Below are 22,389 nucleotides of genomic sequence, written 5' to 3'. Positions count from 1 at the left end.
AAATTCATGCACAGCCCAAGCATAAAGCATTGGCAAGCTGGGAAAAACATTTTCCATTATCCACAAGGTACCCTAGATCTTGGTTTGTTCTACCCTAGGGGGTGGGGGCAGTTTGCAGCTTTATGCATACCATGGTTGCAATGAAACGTGTTTCATTGCAACTAAATGAAACGAACTGTTTCATAAACGTTTAATTGCAATGAAACGCGTTTCTTTAATGCCAGCTGAGAAAAACCTACGAATTTGGTATTTTTTATCTAGAGAGCACGATTTTTGAAAAAAAAACGTCTATAGGCGCCTATGAAACAGATTGGAGCTCCTGCCTTGCACAAATCAGCCCCTACCAGCTCCTCCCACACTTCCGAGGTTCCGTGCCTGCCATCTCTCAAGTTGGTTGTGCTGATTTGTGCTTTTTTTCTTCGATTTTGCAAAAAACACACAGATTTTGAAATTTGGGGGTTTTCATGCTAGGGTGCCATTCCAACCCTTGCCTCACACTAAGGATGCCATGTGGGTCCATGTCAATCCTGTATCTAAATATGGTGGTTCAAACACACAAAAGTGGAAATGCAATTTTTGTGGGGTTTGCTCAGGAGGGTCCATAATCCGTGTTAAGGCCCATTTCACAAGTTTAGCCAGGGAAGGCATTGGTGCATACAAACTTGTGCTTGCAAATATCAAAGCCGAGCTACAAGAATGGAAAAGATAGCAACTAGCAGGACGCGGTTGTGGGCCTGTGCCTGAGGATATTGGGGCTAGTGAGAATACAGGTGATGCATCAAAGAGAACACGGTTGGGTTCAGAAGAAGATGCACAAAGCCAAGTAGGATTCGGGGGAGCTAGTAGTTCCACTCCGACAGCGACACAAACCCCTTTGTCCGCAACACCTAGAGCCTCTCTAGAGAGAGAAAGCATTCAAGCAAGCATGCAAAAGTAGGCAATTAAAGATGCAACTAGGGAACTCATTAGGCTTTTCATCCAATGCACTTTGTCTGTTTACATTGTGCGCACACCACGATGGGGCAGTTAGCTCAATCGGTAGAGTGCCTCGTTTACACCAAGAGAGTCAGCGGTTCAAGTCAATTATTGCCCAGGGCTAGAAACAACCATTAGCCTGGAGGAAACTCGTAGAGTGCCTCGTTTACACCGAGAGAGTCAGCGGTTCAAGTCAGTTACCATTAGCCTGAAGGAAACTCGTATCCATGAGAGCAATCAGCCACATTGGATGTGAGTGGGAAGGACCCTCCTATGAGACCTTGTGCACTAAAGAGTGGAAGGGAGCAACAAGCAATGGAGGTGGAGATGGAGCCATTAAAAGCCACTTGGAGCAAGTATGGTTGAACACTGTTATGTGATGGGTGATCAGATATACGCAAGAGAAATGTGTACAATATTTTGGTGTCCTCTTGCAACAGCACTATGTTTTTGTGTGCCATTGATGCATCTGCACCTGGGACAATGGTGACAGGAGAGTTTATATGGTCACACCTCTGCGAGGCTATCATGGAGATAGGCCCACAAAACATAGCGCAGGTGGTCATCACTGACGATGGTAGCAACTGTGTGTCTATGGGATGGATGCTAGAGGATGAGTTCTCGCAGATTGTATGGACTCCATGTGCATCCCATCGCCTAGACTTGCTCATTGAAGATCTTGCCAAGATTAGGTGGATTGCTGACATCTTTAACACTGTGCATAGCTTGGTGAAGTTTGTTACCAAGAGGCCCAAGGTCTTGGCAATGTTTCGTGCCAATAGTGACCTTGCGCTTCCGAAGCCCTCACAAACCAAGTTTGCATATATGTTTATTGTGGTTGAGAGGGTAGTGAGAGTCTGATAGGGACTCATGCACACAATGGTCTGCCGAGAGTAGATGAGCTGGGAGGACCATGAGCACCCGAAGGCAGTTACTTTTACACGTAGAGTGATGCAAGAAGGTTGGTGGAAGGAGGCAGAGGCTTTGTTAAGTGCTCTTCAACCAATCTATAGTGTTCTTCGCATCACTAACATGGAGAGCAGCACTCTTGGACTCTTCTACGAGTTCATGGACCGGATTGGAGAGGCTCTTAACCGATGCACTCTCTTGACAGATGAGAGGTACTGAACTTCCAACTAGTTGCCTTCTTGTTGTAATGTATCGTAGGCTTTAGCTAAGAGCTTTGATCATTCATGGCTAATTTTCAGGGTTGAGGATATTCGACGGGTTTGGAACGACCGGTGGGATTGGTTCCATAGACCAATCCATGCAATTGCCCACATATTGCACCCTCTCTAGCGTAGTGAGGCGCAGTATGTTAATGAAGAGTTGGAAGATGGATGGCACGCTTACATTCGGAAATGGACAGGAGGAGATGTGGAGCTCATGAGACACTTGGAGGATGAGCGGCTAATGTATCTGAATGCCAGCCATGCATTTGGTAGACAAATTGCATGCATGCAAGAGAGCGCTTCACCCAGCCTCATGGTGGGAGAAGTATGGGATCAGTAGCCCTCACTTGGTGAGTACAACTCTAAAAGACAAGTCTGTTATTTACAAATTACATAATACATTGATCAATGATGATTATACTTAGTACTTACAAAGTTTCTGTATTTTAATGGCAGAAACGCCTCGCAATTCAAGTCCTCTCACAGGATTGCAATTCGGGTCCTACTAAGAGGAACCGGAGCACATGGACCCTCTTCCATACAAAGAATAGGAACAGGTTGTCTCCTGCTCAGTTGGAGCGGTTGGTGTATTGCCATTGCAATCTCTGCCTAATTGAGCAATCAGGCAATCCGATAGAGCCTCGCCAGGTCAATGTCGATAAAATCGACATTGAGAAGATGAAAGATGTCCCAGAGATTCCTCAGGAAGAGCACGACATATATGCCAAGTTGTATGAGGAGTTAATGGCACCTACTCATGGCATACGTGCATCTACACAATCATTATCAGGAGGTTCTAGTATCGGTGCAGCAGCTAAGATGAGTGCGAAAGCTAAGGCAACTTCGTCCTCTTCTAAGAGTGACGTTGAGTTTATCGAGGAGGCTACTGTTACAAGACTGAGTATTTTACCTCTTTTTCTTAAGCATTCTGATTATGTTTAATCTTGTATAGCATTCACTAATCATGTGTAAAGTTTGTACACGTGTATGGATGCAGATACATGTTTGGTGTGCGTGTGTGCATGTGCATGTGTTTTTCTCTTACCTTGCTGCAAGTGTAGCAGTTTCTCTCTCAAGATTGTTAGAGGGTCAGCCGAGTCAACAGCAAACACGTGGCACTGATGGCACGCAACTGACGTGTGGTACCTGGCTGCAAGGCGATGAGGATCGCAAGGCAGCTAACGTGGCTGCTCGGGCTGATAGGGTCGCAATTGATGACATGGCAACTGGCTGCAGGCACTTAACCATTCGTACAGGCGGCTGGCACATATATGGCTAGTCAGCTAAAGCAGACATACAGGCACACCCAAGCAAGAGAGAGAGGGGAAGGCGACAGGCAGCAAACACAAGAGAGAAGCGAAGCGATGGGCGCCGGGCAGCAAAACGCAAACGCGCCGGGCAGAAGAAAAAAAGTGATGGAGAAAAAGTGCCGGCCAGCTGCGTGGGTTTTCGAAAACACTAAAGCACCACATGTAATTTTTTTTAATATATAAAAAAGAGAGAAAAAAAGCTATTCGATAGTCTATTGGGAAAAGCCTTTGAAATAGATTTTTCTAAGGGAAAAAGCATAGCTTTTCCCCCAAACTTGTATAAAAAGGGGACCAAGGCTCTTGTTTCACCACAACACAAATTAGGTGAAAGCTTCTAGGAGATCTCCTCTGCGTGGAGAAAGGGGATTTCTTCTCGAGAATTGTAAAAGGGCTACGCCGACCTCGATTGATAAATAAATACCTGCAGGGGTGCCACGCTTTGGGGCCAATTGGTCTTTTGTGCAGGAGCACTCTAGCTCCACTAATTCTTTTTCTTCCTCCAAGTTTATTAATCCAGTTCATAAAGAGTTTTAAGTGTGATTAAGTGTGCTCACCACTCATCAAGTTTCTGAAGGCCGGTTTCATGGTTCCATTGTTGAGATTCATCGTCGACTTTTTCAAGGGGCGAGCCTGTGGTCGACACATTTAATTCTATGGCTGGAACTAGTGCGGAGATGAAGGATTTATCTTCGGAAGAGGACGACTACTTCTATGAAGATGAGGAAAGCGAGCAAGAAATACGTTCGGATATGCCAGAAGCTGAAGATGATGATGCCACCTATGAAGCAAAGATGCAGAGTTTGATGGAGGGATTAATGGAACTCGCGAAGGACTCACTTTTTCCACAAAACTTCAAAGCTGATTCTAAACCACGGAAGTAGGGGTTTGAGAAGAAAGCTAAGCCTCAACATTCAGCTCCCATCCACCCAAATTTTCAGCCATACCCCGATTCTTCCTCTTCTTTTCCCCCACCTATCCATGGAAACACGAGACATATTGTTGTGGGTTACCCAAGGAGCTTCGTGACTATTGTATTAAAACAAAGGTCATTAATATGACTCAGATGTCAGGATTCAAGGATCAACGTCTCTTCTCTAAGAAAGCATCAAAAGAGGCAGAGGAGTCAAAGGAGACCAAAAACACTGAACCGCGAGAGAAGGGGCAATCCAAGAAGAGAAAATTTCAGCCCTTACCTCAGAGAACAGATGAAGAAAAGAAAGAGCTTATAGCTGGCAACAAATGTTTCTCTTGTGGAGAAGAGGGACATCGGTATTATAGGTGTCCGAAGAGAGCATTTAAAAGCACAGATGATTCACAAGAAGAGCCTAAAGCAAAGAAACAGAAACCGTCTGTTGGACTAGTACCTAACTTGATAGGGATGAAGCAAGGGGATGCATCTTCAGAGTTGTGCAGAGCATGAGGAAGACTTCGAGATCAACAGGTTTTGATCTTTTTCGATCCTGGGGCACGTGTAAAGTTGGGCATCAAACCAGAGGAGATGCGTGTGTTACATGAGGCTACTTTGGCTTGTCCTGGACATTCGGTTGAGGTTACACCGATCATTGGGAAACTGCGACTCAGTGTGCAGACTTACACGGACAGAGAGGATGATTTCTACATTATGCCTTTGGAGGGTTGTGATGTTTTGTTGGGTATGCCTTGATGCTGTAAGGTTAAAGCGGTAGTAGATACTTTCAACAAGAAAATCTCTCTCACTCACAAGAATAAGGAACACACTCTTGATGTAAAGCGTATCGACCTCGGCTATTCCTCGTTTAATAAAGAAACATCTTTCTGTTTACTTAGTGTTTGTTAAAGAGAATCAAGATACCACAGATTCTAACCTGTCTGAGTTGGACAAGGAAAGATTGGACTTTCTCAAAAGTTTTCAAGATTGTTTTTCAGAGGCTTTGCCAGGGGAGTTGCTGCCTGCTAGGCCTGAGGATCATGGGATTGATTTGATTCCTGGAAGTTCACCACCGAATAAGCCATCCCATAGGGTGAGTGCAACCCAACAAGAAGAGATTATGAGCCAAGTGCGTGATCTGTTGGACAAAGGGTTGATTCAGCCGAGCTCTTCGCCCTGTTGTTCACCAGTGCTTTTGGTACAAAAGAAAGATGATTCTTGGCGGATGTGCATTGATTACAGGGCACTGAATAAGATTACCATCAAGAACAGATTCCCTATACCTCAAATCGATGATATTTTGGATCAGTTACAGGGAGCAGCTTACTTCAGTCTAATCTGAAGAGTGGATACCATCAAATTCGCATCAGGCCAGAAGATGTGTACAGGACAGCTTTCAGGACAACTTTTGGACTTTATGAGTTTTTGTCATGCCTTTTGGTCTTACGAATGCTCCAGCGACTTTTAACAAGATGATGGATCGGATTTTTCGACCCCATCGTGCTTTTGTGGGCACCTTCTTTGATGATATGATTGTGTTTTCTCATTCAGAGAAGGAGCATCGGGAGCATTTGACCAAAGTGTTTGAGGAACTCAGAAAGCATAGGTTGGTTGTCAACGAAAAGAAGAGTGAATTTTTCATGCAGGAGATTCACTTTCTTGGGCACATGGTGTCTAAGGATGGCGTCAGGATGGATCCAGCGAAAATTGAAGCAATAAAGAATTGGCCGGATCTGCAGACTATACATGATGTACGAAGTTTCTTAGGACTTTGTTCATATTACAAGAGGTTTATCCGATTCTTTGCAAAGATTGCTTCACCTTTACATCACCTGACCAAGAAGGATGTAAAATTCCAATGGACAGAGAAGGAAGTGAAAGCTTTCAACAAGCTTAAGGAAAAGCTAACCACTGGTCCAGTTTTGGTTTTACCAGATCTACAAAAACCTTTTGTGGTACAGTGTGATGCATGTGGGAATAGCATTGGAACTGTTCTTATGCAGGATGGACATGTTATTGCTTATGAGAGTAGAACTTTGTCACCAACAGAAAGGAATCTACAAGTGTATGAGAAGGAGCTTCTTGTGATTATTCATGCTCTTTCTACTTGGAAGCATTACCTTCTTGGAGCTGATTTCATTGTTCAGAGTGATCATTAGACTCTTCGATACTTCCTTACTCAAACGAAGCTCTCAGAGAAGCATATGAGATAGGCAAACTTTTTGTCCATGTTTCACTTTAAGATTAGTCATGTGGATGGCAAAAAGAATGTGGTTGCGGATGCCTTGTCTAGGAAACCACATGTGGCCGCCGTCTCTATTATCCTTCATCATGAACTTGATGATATGCGAGAACAGTATGCTCATGACTCAGATTTTGAGCGGATTTTTGATCATTTGACTGAAGGAGAGCGAGTTGATCATTATTCTCTCAAGGAAGGATTTTTTATGATGCATGACAAATTGTGTGTCACATCTCAGTTGAGGCAGAAGGTTTTGACAGAATGCCATGCTCCGCCTTATGCAGGCCATCGTGGTATTGAGGCTACAGTGAAGGCTTTGGAGGCATTCTTTTATTGGCCTACTATGCGCAAGGATGCTGATGCTTTTGTTCGTGATTGTATCATTTGTCAGAAGGTGAAGTATGACCATCAAAAGACACCTAGGTTACTTCATCCTTTGCCTATTCCAGATAGACTGTGGGAGAGTATTGCTATGGATTTTATCTTTGATCTTGCTAGGACAAAGAGTGGGAATGATGGCATCTGAACTATCGTGGATCGTTTCAGCAAGCAGGCTCATTTCATTCCAGTCACGAAGAAGATAAATGGAGAGCAAATGGTGAGGATATTTTTGACAAATATCTTCAAGTACCATGGGATGCCCACATCTATTGTCAATGCCCGAGATTCTCGAAAGACGAGTTTATTTTGGAGAGCATTATTCGAGAACATGAAGACTTCGTTTGAAGTTCTCATCCTCTTTTCATCCACAAACAGATGGGCAATCGGAAATTGCCAACTCAGTTGTATTGGATCTTCTAAAGTGTTATGTTTCGAATCATAAGGAACATTGGGAAAAGTATCTTCCTTTGGTGGAGTTTGCTTACAACAACAGCATTCACACTTCAACAGGTAAGGCACCTTTTGAGATTGTGCAAGGCGGGAAGAAAGTACCTCCGATCCTACATACAAAAGATAAGATCTTCGAGGCAGATCGTTTTGTGGAGAATATGGATGAGGCTTACAAGAAGATCAAGGTGGCTCTTCACAGGACTCAAGAGAAATAGAGGAAAGGAGCAAACCTACACCGTCGATCATTGGTTTTTGATTTGGGTGATTGGATGCTTTTGAGATTTGAGAAGGCTAGACTCAGGAAAATGAAGGGTAAACAGAGTTTATATTCTAAATTGAGTATGCGGTACTATGGGCCTTTTCAGGTGATTGAGAAGATGAGTGATGTTTCTTATCGTCTTCAGTTACCGGATCATTGGAGAATTCATAATGTATTCCATGTGAGTTTTCTTAGACCTTTTAGAGGTGAGGTGCCTACAGATCAAGTTGATGAGAAACACAACCAGAAGTCGAAGAACTAGATGAGATTCTTCAACCGGAACAGATTCTGGCACATAAAGAAAGAAAAGTCAGAGGAAAAGTTTCACGTCGATATCTGGTGAAGTTTGTGAACTATTCACCTATGGATTCGAAGTGGATGGAGGAGGGTGACTTGGCAAATTCACCGAGGATACTACAACTTTACCTCGAGGCTTTAGGTTTGGAGCCTACCTTAGAAAGTGCTTCAACAAGTTCAACTGTGGATTTCAGAGTACTACCTGTTACTCAAGAGGGGGGTGACTCCGCTCCCTTGTTCACAGAGTTCACTTGGATGAGATCTGGAAGTCGCTTGGTGTTCTTATCAGCACACCCGAGATACTGAATTGATAGTATATCTGCCTATGGGATTTCTATGATATTTGTGTACTAGTCACATGGTTTGATTCATGTATATACGAATCTTTTGAGAGAATGGAGACACCTATTCTAGATTTTCATTTGATAAGCATCAGTGTTTACTCATGTTCATGATGTACTGCTGATCGTGGGTCCTATGGGATGGCCATGAGCGGAGCAGGTAAAGCATCCAGGGAGACGTGACTATTCACGAGATGGAAGCTCTTGATTTATGTTATTTAGATGTTCTGTTTCAGTTGGCAGGACATAGCTTTCTCGTTGCTCTCTTAGGTTCTGTTTCAGTTGGTAGATCCTTTGAATGAACAATCGAGGACGATTGCTTTGTTTTAAGAGGGGGGTATGTTACAGGACTAAGTATTTTACCTCTTTTTCTTAAGCATTGTGATTATGTTTAATCCTGTATAGCATTCACTAATCATGTGTAAAGTTTGTACACGTGTATGGATGCAGATACATGTTTGGTGTGCGTGTGTGCATATGTGTGCATGCTCATGTGCATGTGCATGTGTTTTTCTCTTACCTTGCTACAGGTGTAGCAGTTTCTCTCTCAAGACTGTTAGAGGGTCAGCCAAGTCAACAACTGACACGTGGAACTGACGGAAGGCAGCTGACGTGTGGTACCTTGCTGCACAGTGCAGGCGATGAGGATCGCAAGGCAACTAACGTGGCTGCTAGGGCTGACACGGGAAAAGCCTTTGTAATAGATTTTTCTAAGGGGAAAAGGGGAAAAGGGGAAAAGCATAGCTTTTCTCCCAAACTTGTATAAAAAGGGGGCCAAGGCTCTTGTTTCACCACAACACAAATTGGGTGAAAGCTTCAAGGAGATCTCTTCTACGTGGAGCAAGGGAATTTCTTCTCGAGAATTGTACAAGGGCTACGCCGACCTCGATTGATAAATAAATACTTGCACGGGCGCCACGCTTTGGGGCAAATCGGTCTTTTGTGCAGGAGCACTCTAGCTCCACTTATTCTTTTTCTTCCTCCAAGTTTATTAATCCAGTTCATAAAGAGTTTTAAGTGTGATTAAGTGTGCTCACCGCCCGTCAAGTTTTTGAAGGCTGATTTCAGCTACTGATGAGGACAGCGAGGATGTTGAGGATTGAGTGCCCAGACTCCAGATTGAGGACTCTAGTCTTTGGGGCTGTCAAGCTCCTCTAGTTTACTATTTGTCATGCATGATTACATCTATCATGCATGCTTTACTTTGTGTATTTCAGACTTCAGCTTTCTTTTTATGTATCAGCTCAGGATTCAGACTTTTTGTGATTACTTTGAGTGCCATTATTGAGTAGTTGCCATTATTGATGATGGAATCTAGATCTTGATTCTTGATGTTGCCAATTTATTTATGCCAATTGGTCATTTGGCTGCACACTGTAACTGGGTCAACCAGATTCTTTAGTTTTAGCATGTAAACAAGTTTTAATGTGTAAATGATGGATGTTTAATATTGTTTTGCAAGAAGGCAACATATTTTTAACATATAATAAACTTGTATATAAATTTTGGGACCTGTACCCTTCCTTTTTGTATGAAACGTTTTTGAAACTTCTGGGAAATGAAAGAAACGTTTCTGAAACATTTATGAAACACATTTCATGAAATGCCTGGCAACTACGATGCATGCAGTGATTCAGACTAGGCTGGTGATTATGATACCAAGAAATCCACCAGTAGGAATTGTTTTTTTTTTTTTGGCAGTTCATGTATATCTTCATTTAGTAAAACACAACCCATTGTTGCCACATCTACTTGTAAGGCTGAGAACACGTCAGCCCTCAGTCCTACAGTAGATTGTGTATGGCTAAGGAGGTTATTGGCTGATCTTCGTGAGTGTCAGTAGACACCCACTACTATCTCACAGATAGCCAAAGTGCTATTATGGCCGTGGCACGAAATCCTATATTTCATGCACGTACCAAGCACATTGACATCCATTATCATTATGTGAGAGAGAGAGATTACACGCAAGGGAGATTAGTTTATCTTACTACCCTACACAAGCTAATGTCGCACATCTATTTACAAAGGCTTTGCCTAGAGAGATGTTTGAAGCTTTCCGAGAAGCTTTAGGCTTGCTCTCATATAGAGAGTGATCTGCTACCTCGTGTAGGTTCAAACTTTTACTTGGGGGGGGGGGGGGGGATTTGAAGGAAGATGCACACTTATGGTAGTGCTACGTGTGAGCATGACCTCAACAAGGACACTTTTTCTCATGTGGTTTTTGCACTTGGATATCTAGTGTGAAAGGACACTCTATCTATTGCTTTTGTACTTTCATATTATTATGAAAGTGATATACGTGGAAAGTTGATTCTACGACCTCCACAGATTCTCTCTCAACATCTCTATGTACTATCTTCATCTTTGTGTGGCTGTCGGGTAAAACTCTAACTCTGTGTGTGGGTGTGGCTTTCCAACAAAAAGCTTGTCCAGCTTTTCATATGCTTCTTTGGAGGCTCGGAGATCTGCATATTTTCTTGACGTTGCTTCATGAACTGATGTGTGTGTGTTGATTTGTGCATGATGTTGGTTGTTGCTCAAGATGTGTGCACAGGACTGGGCCGCCTACTGACAGAGTACAGAGGTTGTAGGGCATGTTTACACCTCTACGGATTGTTGTACATATGGCAGCGCAATGGTGTACGGATGGTAGCGCAATGGTTCAAGCGAGTACAAAAAATTTCGGGGTGCTAACGCTCGAGGAAAAATCAACCTATAGCTTTGATACCAAACGTAGAAAACAATGAAGTGGAGGCTATGGTGGATCATAGAGAAACATGGCTATGGCTATGGCATAAACACACAGACAAAGAGAAATAAAACACACTCAATATGAGAGTGGCAAAATGATTCAAATGTTGGATTAGTTATCATTGAGAAGTGTGCTTTTATATAGGCTCCATACATGTATGGATCCTTTATATAGGCTCCATACATGTATGGAGCCTTTATATAGGCTCCATGCATGCTCCTAATACATCTTAACATTTGGAATTAAGTCAGTGATTGGGTGTGAGTGGGTGGCTCCATGATTCTCTTCACCTTTTGATGTGACTTTTGCTTTGTGGTTACTTTCTGGATTTTATCTGCTCTCTTTTACAAGAGTGTGTGTGCACATGCCACATGCCTTTATTCTTTTGTACTTGGATGAGGCTTGTTCTCCAACAAGAAGCACAGGAAGATAATTGATGGATGAGTGCCATGTAGAATGAGTATGACTCAATCCATAAGAATGACACTTAGTATTTGGCTCATTTGCCTCATGGCAAGGAAGCATAGTTGCATGAAACGGAAATGGAAAACGGCAACCGCCGGCCTTTGGGAAACGACAATGGCACAAAACTAGGAAACGGTGGATGTATGATACATAATATAAAAATAATGAGAAAATTAATAACTAGGGAAAAGTTTGAGGAGTGCACCATCATAATTTGAAATAAATAGTGAGCAAAATTTGTAGAAAATCACTAAGCAAGCACTAGATGAGACAAATCAATGGGTGACTTGCTAAAGAGAAAGGTAGATGGTAGTGTTGTGACCGCTACAAGGCTAGGCTTGTTGCAAAGGGTTATGCTAACCAAAAGGGCATTGACTATGATAAAACCTTTGCTCCCACTTCACGTATGACTACCAATAGGTATATCATCACATTGGCAGTAGACCATGGTTTGCACGTACATCAGTTGGATATCAAGACTGCCTTCTTGAACGATGATTTGCATGAAGAGGTAAATGTATCTCAACCTCACCGTTTTGTTCAAAAGGGGAAGAAGAAGAAAGTATGCAAGCTACAGAAAGCTCTGTATGACCTTAAGCAGGCTCCCACAGCATGGTATGAGAACACTGATGTATACTTGGTTGCACGTGGTTTTTACGATAGTCCTACTAAAAGTACCCTCTGATTAATAAGGAATTTTTGTCATCGTTCTATACGTTGATGACATGCTGCTCACACGCCCTGATGATGAGAAGATTTTTGCCTTCAAATGTGTCATTCGAGATGACAGATTTGGACCCGTTGCATTACTATTTGGGCAATTTCTTCAACGTGATGATGGTATTGTCATGTTGCAATCGAAGTATATACAAATGGGACTTCGAGAACAGACAGATCTAATAGTAAAAATGGTCGGTGAAACTTCAGCAAGACCCAAGCTTCAAGCTCCATTATCATCATACACTTGTGGTAATGAACTTCTTGCACCAACCAAACTCATATGATGTTATTTTGGACACACCTTTCATGAGGGAATGCAAGTTGGTGCATGATTGGATCCCTGTCACTACGGACATGCACGGAACACACTCCAACTACGCACAGATGAAGAAGGTAAGGCTCATGTTCACCTCCATCCCATCAGGCTATATGTAGGGACCTGCTTGCCCACACTAGCCCGGATGCTCGCGGTACTCCAACCCGGGATCTCACCCCTGAACCCCGGACTCGCTTGCCGCCCGCTCTCCGGCATGCAGTCTCACAATCCAACAAGCCCACATATACGCTATATGCTACGTGACATTACCTCCCTCTTAAGAAGAGTTTTCATCCGCGAAAACAAACACTGGATAGTTTTTGGTAAGCGTACTTAAGCGTTCCCATGAGGACGCTTTATCCTCTCCATCCTTCCACTTAACAAGTGCCTCTCGGTACACATTATGCCTCATCTTCCGTTCTTTAACTTCAAGAATCTTCTCAGGTTCATGTGAAAGAGACGGTTGTTCAACAAGTTCCACCAAAACGTTAGAAGTAACTATGTTCTCCTTATGGTAAACATTTTTCAGAGCCTACTGACATGAAAAACGAGAGCTGTCCGACAACTCAAGTTTGTATGCTACACTAGTAATCTTCTTAAGGATTTTAAATGGACCGTAATATCTAGGAGAAAGCTTTTGACACTCTCACATCTTGAGAGTCTCCGACTTCGCAGGGACTTTCAAGCAAACAAAGTCACCCTCTTCAAAGGCACTTCTCTATGGCTCTTACGTTTTTGTACGACCTTGTGCACTACTACGACTACTATCTCTTGCTACTTCTAGCATATCTTGCATGTCTTCAAAGAAATCCTTGATAGATTATATCTTCTCCTTTTGTAGACCTATGGGCACAAGGGATCTCGGCAAGAAATAAAAGAAGCATGCCAAAAAAAGGAATTTAAGAACAAATTGAGGAAATGATCTTTTGGCAAGTTATCCAATGAATCTTGGGGATCCAAGCATTTAAACAATATCTTATAAGATCCATTTCAAGTACCATCTATCAATATCTTATAAGATCCAAGCATTTAAACAATATCTTATAAGATCCATTTCAAGTACCATCCAAGCATTTAAACAATATCTTATAAGATCCATCAAGGAATACTATCCAAGGAAGGGGGTGGACAACTCAACTATCCAAAAAAAAAAAGATCAAGATTCTACAAGTTTATTCTCACAAGAAGATGCATACCATGGTACAAGATACAGAAGGAGAACATGAGCATAGTAGCCTTGATTTCACTCAATTTCACTTGCTAGCTCAAAATATGTCCTTGGGGGGGATTATTAAAGAACACTCTTGATATCTAGAGGTTATTGAATCAATGGATTGATATATTCCCATTAGAGGAGGAGGTGGGAATGATGACATAATACTAGAAGTTAATGTTCTTTAAGGTGACCAAAAGACTTGAGAGAACAACCCTCCCATGGAGTGCAATTAGTTCCCAAGTAACTTCATATTCCTAGATGGTGGTTTTGGGGTTAATGTGATCATCAAAGCCTTGTATTTGAAATGGGAACATCCATTTATTGAATGAATATACTTTTTCATCAATCTTGAAGATTAAACAAGAGTGAATTTTGTAGGATTAAGAGTGCCTAGTTAAAATAGGAGGCTTCATGTTTGCTATCCCCTTTGTAGACTTCCTAAGTCTAAGCTCCCACTAACATTTTCCCACCAAAATTTGATGCAATATTAGGTAGGCCTTGTCTTAGGATAGAAATGATAATACATGATTGGGGCAAACTCTTGAAAACCAAGAATTCCATGCTGTCCTTATCTTAGGATGGCAATGGTAATACATGATTGGGGTAAACTCTTGGAAAACCAATAATTCCATGCTACCCATGGGCCATGATGTGCTCATTGACACCACACCATGACCAAATATGGTGGCTAGCCCCACCAACAAATGTGTGTGCCCCTCTATGCAAGGGCCACTACCACCCTAGAGTTACACACATTTGTATGGGCTTGCAGAGGCTTTGCCTATGCTAAGACAGGTCGCTGCTCTACCTGTCTTGGCTTTGCTGAGACAAGTCTCTACTCTGCCTATTTTGGATTTGTTTGCTAAGACAATTCTCCACTCTACCTAACCAGCCCTATAATATTTCTACAAAAAAGAGAAGCTTTGGACTATTTATGTCCTTTCATCTTCCACGCTTTTCTTGCACATGTGGGATTACTTGACATCCCTTTTATCCCCACTATTCATGTAAGGTTTGCACTGCACTCTAACACCCCCCTAAAATCGATCATGGAGGGAAGTGGACAATGAACTAGGGCTCTAATAGCATCCCAAAATCCAAGAGCTGTCATGCTTCCCATGATGTGTTTGATACCATAGCATGACCAAATATGGTGGGCTGACCATAACTGTGCCTCCACTACGCGGGGGTTGCTAGCACCCTTGGAGGCACACACATCCACATGTACCTAAAAAGGCTATTACTTTTTGAGATAGGAGGTCCTCACTCTGCCTAATCAATCCTCTAATATTTCCATATAGCCAAGATTTTGGGGGAGTTTTGGAGGGGTACCTGTTGAGATTTGAGGTGACATGAGAGCTAGAGAGAATGTGATAAGAGTTGGGCATTGTCCCACATGCAAGAAAAACCCAAAGTGTATTGTACCAACTCGCTCACCGTGGGCATGCAACTGAGCGCATCCGCTACTACGTTAAATTTACCTCTCTGTAACGAAGCTGCAAATCAAACTCTTGTAGGATCTCCGCCCGCCAAGCTTTTCTACCTTTCAATACTAGAAAGCCATTTAAGACTTTCATGGTCCGTCCGGACCTCAAAAGTAGAGCCCATACAAATAATGTCGCCACTTTTTTAGAGCATGAATAATAGCCAGTAACTCTCCCTCATAGGCTTAGTAGTTAGAGCGTGTGGCTGTCTGGGGTGTCTTGCGCTGCTACCCTCTATTTGTCAAGGGAGACGTCCTTCTTTTCGAATCCTTTGACGACTGTCAACAACACAACCAAAAGCTTAGCCTTGTCCAGTTGTGCTCATAGCCAGGCCTGGCCGTGTGCGGGTATAACACCACGCACCACACCAGGGTAAGAGATGCAAATCCACGCATGGAGCAGCAAGATGGTGGTGACGTGCGCATACGTGTGGACGGCCCTAAGTTGCCAGAGAGCTGTTGCCGCTGCTATCGGCTGGAGAGAGAGCTCTCCTTGTTGATGCTCCCTATGCTAGTGCATGCGTTGCCGGATGGCGTCGTTGCTATCAGGCTGGGAAGGTGCAGTCTCTCTCACGTGCACGCTACACACGAATGAGATAGTGATGCCATCGTGTTTATTGCCTATTGGGGCTACGCTTAGTCGTCGTGTGTTCATGGACGGTGAAAGAGGGCTCACGACTATGTCACTACGGGCACGCACGGGACACTCCAACTACGCGGTAATGGAGAAGGGAAGGCTTGTGTTCACCTCCCAACCATAGAGCAGAATGAGGGATCCCCCCATCCCACCGGGCTATATGTAGCGACCTCCCTGCCCACACTAGCCCAGACGCCCGCGGTACTCCGACCAAGGCGTCTCACCCTTGAACCCCGGACTCACTCGCCACCCACTCAAAAGCATGCAGTCTCGTAGTCCGGTCGAGCCCACGTACACGCTACGTGACGGTGGAGTACGAGTACCATGCACAAGTGTCATCCTTTGCCTCGTGGACCTCCCCACCACAAAGATGGAGTTCACCACCTTCGCGCCCCGGATGGGGTGGAGTGTGATCCCTCTAGGGTTTGCAGGGTTGCCTTAAATTTCTACCACCATCTTCTTTCGATGGACCCTGCCTTCTCAAGTGCATCACAAAGTATGGCAGCACACAAGGCAGTTGTCTCATTGGCCTTGTAGAGATTAACTTCAACAGAGGAGAGATTGAGAAGCACTATAGGCCCTTCCCCGCTAGAAGTGTTAGAAAGGGGATGGGATTGCGGTCTCCCTCTTTCACCACCATTGGGATCTCATGAAGGCTGGCCAAGCAGCAACCTTCAAGAAGGAAGGTTATGGTGACAAGCTCCCTTCCTGAGTGATTATTAGGCAAAGGGACTCATTCATTTGAACCCCAAAGAGGAGGGTTTCCCGTCCTGAGGTTCACCAGTGGCGCCCTATTACCTTCCTTGACACCACCTACAAAATTCTCGCCAAAGCGATCCACCATCAACTTCAGCCGCACCTCCACAACCTTATCAATGGCACACAAACAAGCTTTACCCCAGATAGGAGCATCCTGAATAATATCTTCATCGGACAAGAGATGAATGCAGCTTGTTTCTGAAAACTGGTGAAGGAGCAGATGAAATTGAGGCCATTACATTGTTCAAAACATAGGCCAATTTGATTTCAAACAAAATTCTATAAACTTGCTTGTTACTTCAAGGGAAAAGTAACTATGAGAAGCTCCTAAAAGACACATTCATGAGGAATTTCTAACACTCAAAAATGCACCCAAAAAAAAAATGAACTTCGATACAGAGGCAAACAGTAATTGAAGCGTACTGGAATGCATCATTTACAATCTCGCTGATGAACTTTTGTGTTGCTATGGAGATCAACCTCGTGCTGTAAAATGGTAAATAAGTAGCTGTCAGGGCTTGGTGTTAAGATCAAGCTAAGCTAACAAAAAACTTCAGTACTTCATAGTAAGAGCTCATAAACAACATTGTCTTTTAAATTCCTTCAAAAGATTTATGAGAAGAGAGATCTAAGGATGTTTCTTTTTTCGGGAAAGGAGGGACAGAAGAAGAAGAAGCCACCCGAAACACAACTCGCATTATAAGAAGTAAGAAGCCAGCTGCACAAGACAACATGAAGAAAAAGTTATCTTGTGCACCAACTGCTTTGGTGACATGTGGACATTATCCTACAGTTTAGGGGCAGTTTTAGACCAATTGTTGGGCAACATAAACATGTATAAGCCAGCCTGGCCAGGGAGCAAAGCATCGAGCAACTTTTTAGCCCATTACGAACGTGTTAAATGACTTTTCTGACACAAATTTGGGCTTGCAAAAAGGTGATCGCCTGCACTAGTTATGGGCTTATAAATAGTAGGGCCACGGATAGATCCAACGATCTGTAGTGCCATGTCACATGCAGATGCTGTACAAGGGTGCCACATGGCCATTCTACTTAGCCAGTACACTTAGCACACCATTTTTGCTAGCCATTGTGCATGTTGTACAAGGACATGTCGCTCGAAAGGTGCCATCTAGTCAAATCATGTGCAAGTCCTACATAGTCGTGTGTAACCTACTTGCAAGCTATAAAGATGTGCACAGGTTCCAGACACTTATTAGACCCATGGTCGGATGCTCGAAACACCGGTCAGGCCATTTAGGATTAATAGTGTCTACCAAGCCTTTTTTTCGTCCAAGGTCACTAGCAAGGTAAAGGGTGGCCAAGTATGCTTCATGGGAGCATGCGTAGGCTGTGGGCAGCTCTTGGGAACCCATTGGGTGCCCAATTAACTAGACAAAAAGGGAATGTTGGACCTTGCAAGTTAGGGTTAGTAGAGCAAGACACTCACAATAGAGAGTGAGAGGCACATAACTTGATGATGATTACCAAGTAGAATGAGTGGCATAAGGTACAAATGATAAGTACACCCCAAATGATAAGTGTTAGAGGGTGTTCACATGCACGGGGGAAAAAACCTCCTAAAGAGGGAAAAAGTGCCCCGGCTAGTCCTAGAGTGTTCACACACCCCTCCATTACACAAATGTCTACAAGGAAGTGCTCAAGTAGTAAAAAGGCACCCAAGTAAAAGAGAAGGGCGCAATTTATTAATATTTTGTCCTCATTTTTCCTAGTCTACCTGTTCTCTACTCACCGACTTGCTCACGAAGGCCAACAAATAGGTGCACTTCATCCCATCAATCACATCTACAAGCATCTCACTCATATGCGTGTATTGAATTCAGCCCCCATGCCACTCATTGGAGCATTACACTGGCTTCAAGAGGTACAACAGACATTTGCATTTTCAACCCACTATGTGGTGAAGAAAAATGATGTCAAGTGCACCCCACACTTGGATGCCACGTGGCCATATCTCTACAGCACGTGCAAGTCTTAATTGGCCCTTTGTGTCCCATGTCAACTAGGGATCCATTATGAAGGGTCATGGTCAGGTGTACATGTGCCACACATGAAGTTAGTGCATGTCCCGCACGTCTGTGTAACCCTTTGGAATGATGTAGAGGTGTACCGGCATTTATTAAGCTTCCAACCGGATGCACGAGCACTAGTCTAGGACAAGAGATAGGCTTTTTAGAAGGCTCTCTCATGGACAGCCATGTAACGCTTGTCCAAGAGCCACCAAGGAGGCCATGGATATGAAGGTTAACCATATATATACCTCGATGAATCCAGGAACATGCTGTGACATGCGAGGGATTGACCGTAGTAATCACAACCTTAGGCTAGCTAAACTTCACTTAATGATGCTTAAGAGATAAGACAATTAGTGTCAATGCAATACAATGCAGCTATATTAAAATGAATGGTTACAATGAAGATCTAGAAATAGATTTATGATGCTGTCCTAGATGAAGATCCTTCTCGGGATGAGAGGGATATGATGAATGCTGATGATGACTGTTCCTTGCTCCAATGTTGAGGTCCACCCTTTGATGCCGGCTTCCCTCTATGTAGGAGGTAGGAATGATGAACTATGTGCTGAATATGCTGGCTAAACTGCTGATCTGCTTCTCCCTTGCTCCATGGATGAGAAACGCTGAGGAGAGATGAGACCATGGACTGAATGTGCTGCCTATGATGACTGTGAACTGCTGTCCCGCTGACTTCCCTTGTCTCCTAGGAAGGAAGCGCTCAAGAGAAGCTGAGATACTTGGACTGAACTGATGCGATGGCTTATATATGGGTAAGTGCTGCTGGTCGGGCAGATAAACTGCTGTCGGCCAGGTATCTGGACTCCACGACCTGCAATAAATGCTCATGGATGCTGTCGGCTGCTGTAGAGGTGCTGTTGGCTGATCATAACATCCCCGACTACATGCCATAAATGCTCTAAATGCCTTTATGTGCTGAAGATGGCTAATGTACTGATGTTGGTGCTGAAAACAGCCCCAAACATATGTTTGCATATGCTGAAAATGCCTGAATAATGCTTAAATGTCCTGATTAATGTTTATGGATGCTTGATGATGCCATGCCACTTGTACACCTGATGGGTGTGCACGTGACACATGCCCAAATTCACCTTATAAGAAAGTGCAATTTATAACCTCATGGTAGTCATCCACAAGACAATAAACCATCAACTCCATCATGCATAGTATGGACTAGATACTACGGCATCCCCACTAACATCATCAAGCTAACCATAGGCCAAATAGGCCAAGCCTAGGCCTTAAGAAGCCAGCCCTAGGAAGCCCATGGAACCCTATCAGCCAGCCTAGAGCCTTGTCGGCCAGCAGCAAGGGCTGCCCAACAGCACACGTGTGAAGCGACGACAAGGAAAAGCATTTTCCCCTAGTCGTGAGCAGGCCAACAGCATCATAGAAAACCGGCCACAGCAGAGGAGGTGCCTATATAAGCGATTTTCAGTCGTTGGCATCATTGATCTCATATTCTCTGCAAGAGCTGAAGTCCAAGGGTTGAGACAGCCAAGAAGGTGCTAAAGGCAAGTAAAGGCTGCCCTGTACTCAACCTCACAAGTAGATGTGGCAATAGTGGGTTGCTTTTTGCTCAACCATGATGTGCATGAATTCCCCAAAAAGAAACAATTCCCAATGGTGGATTGTCGTGTGTCATAAACACCAACCTAGTTTGAATCACTATAAGCATGTAACTGCAAGCTCCCTCCCCTAGGATATACCAAAGCAAAATCCAGGGTGCCCTAAAGATAGCGGAAGATCCCCTTCACTGCTTGCCAATGCTTTGTACCTGGGCTGTGCTACACTAGGAGCCTACTGCTTGGTTGTACACTCATATCAAAAGACTCTCCAACATCATACATGGTTCCATTGGAGTAGAGATGGGCTTACAATCCCGAAACCCAAACTTGTACAACAGCTTTTGAATGTAGTTTGACTGATGTACATGTATCCCAACATCTAATGACTGACCGTTTCGACGGCCTCGGTACCAACTCCCATGTGTTGTTCTTCTCAATGGCATCAAGTTCCACCTGCATGGCTTTCCTCCAAGTATCCTGTGAAAGGGCTTCCTTAACGGAAGTGGGCTCCTTGTCCCGCATAATACGAGACATCAAAGCATAGTTTACCTGAAGAAGCTCCACTGTATTGCTTTTGTCGCGGACTCTGTGCGATCTTCGAGGGCCGTCCTCTGTGGTCCACTCGGAGGGTAGCTCCGTGACACCTGACTCCCGAAGGGTGTCCATCAACCACCTCGGTACTCGAACAGATCGTGGAGCCTCCTGCCGTTGCAGGGGCTCTACTCCAGTTGCGGGCTCAACCTCCTGTACTGACTGAGGTTGATCAACTGGAACAATGGTCTGGGAATCATCATCAGACTCCTCTGGATCTCCAAGAAGTGGCGGCTCCTCGACAGTGGATACTGGAACATGCTCATCAAAGACCACATCCCGGCTGACAACAATCTCATTCCTGTCTGGATCATACAATCTGTATCCCTTGGAAAGAGAATTATACCCCACAAATATAAGCTTGCGGGATTTGGAGTCAAGCTTCCCCCTCTGCTTCTTCGGAATATGTACATACGCATCACTCCCAAAAACACGAAAGTGGGAGACATCAGGTTTCCTGCCAAAGTATGCCTCAAACGGAGTCATATTAGGTACTGAAGTCGTTGGAGACCGGTTGAGGGTATGGACAGCCGTTGCCATAGCCTCCCCCCCAAAGTGGACGAGGAAGATCACGATGCTCCAGCATGGTCCTCGCCATCTCCACCACAGTCCTGTTTTTGCGTTCTACAACTCCATTCTCTGAAGGCGATCCTATATTGGCTAGTTCCCTCTTGATGCCATGGTGTGCACAAAATCTGAGAAATGCATTCGAGGAGAATTCACCCCCTTTGTCAGCCCTAAGAGTCTTTACCTGCAATCCAGACTCTTTTTCCACCATCACGTGCCAATCCTTGAACCATGCAAAAGCTTGGTCCTTCTGTGAAAGAAAGTAGACCCACGTGAATCTGGTACAGTCATCAACAAGCAGCATGAAATAGAGAGATCCTCCCAATGATGGTGTCTGCTGAGGTCCACACAAGTCAGTGTGAATCAACTCCAATGGTTTTGAAGCCCACCTGGAAGCCTGCTTCGGAAAGGATTCCCTGTGCTGCTTACCACGTATGCAAGAACTGCAACGTCCTTGCCTCCTGCCAACATCTGGCAAGCCAACCACCATCTGGTCCTGTAAAGCTCGCCGCACTGCATCCACATTTAAGTGGCCATAACGAAAGTGCCACAGATCTCCGACTTGAGAACCTGTCAATGAGGAGAGTGCAGAGAGCTTGTAGATACCATTCTCCACACCGCCTTCCCAAACAACCTGGCCAGTCTCACAGTCCCGTAGAGCAACTGAATGCTCCTCAAATTCCACCCGAAAGCCAGTCTTGCATACTTCATGCACTGACAGAAGATGAAAACCAAGAGCAGGGACGTAAAGAACACGGGAGGCATGCTTGCCTCCCTTGCCGTCGGGAATAATCTCCATCCGGCCCTCACTGTGTATCAGAATGGTGGAGTTGTCGCCAATGAAAATGCGACCTAACTGCCGTTTCAGATCCAAAAAGAAGTCTCGGGACGGAGTCATGTGCCTGGAAGCACCACTGTCAAGAA

General features: G+C 44.1%; 1 protein-coding gene across 7 annotated transcripts in view; it reads right to left on the bottom strand.

The window, feature by feature from the left end:
• The window catches only part of LOC147615653 (transcription initiation factor TFIID subunit 10-like), a 94,851-nt gene that overhangs the window by 52,130 nt on the left and 20,332 nt on the right, over positions 1 to 22,389 (bottom strand). For 6 of the 7 annotated variants that reach the window (XM_086778192.1, XM_086778194.1, XM_086778191.1 and 3 more), the window contains one exon: positions 17,109 to 17,171. The exons of the other annotated variant lie outside the window; for it this stretch is intronic. In XM_086778192.1, coding sequence (XP_086634318.1) covers positions 17,109 to 17,171 — 63 coding nt within the window. The remainder of the gene's footprint in view (positions 1 to 17,108; positions 17,172 to 22,389) is intronic. 7 annotated transcript variants of the gene reach the window in all.

The sequence above is a fragment of the Cibotium barometz genome, chromosome 39, assembly GCF_041138505.1.
Source record: "Cibotium barometz isolate CiBa-2024 chromosome 39, ASM4113850v1, whole genome shotgun sequence".
Taxonomy (NCBI): domain Eukaryota; kingdom Viridiplantae; phylum Streptophyta; class Polypodiopsida; order Cyatheales; family Cibotiaceae; genus Cibotium; species Cibotium barometz.
Note: the sequence above shows the minus strand (reverse complement) of the source record. Positions and strands in the feature narration are given on the sequence as shown.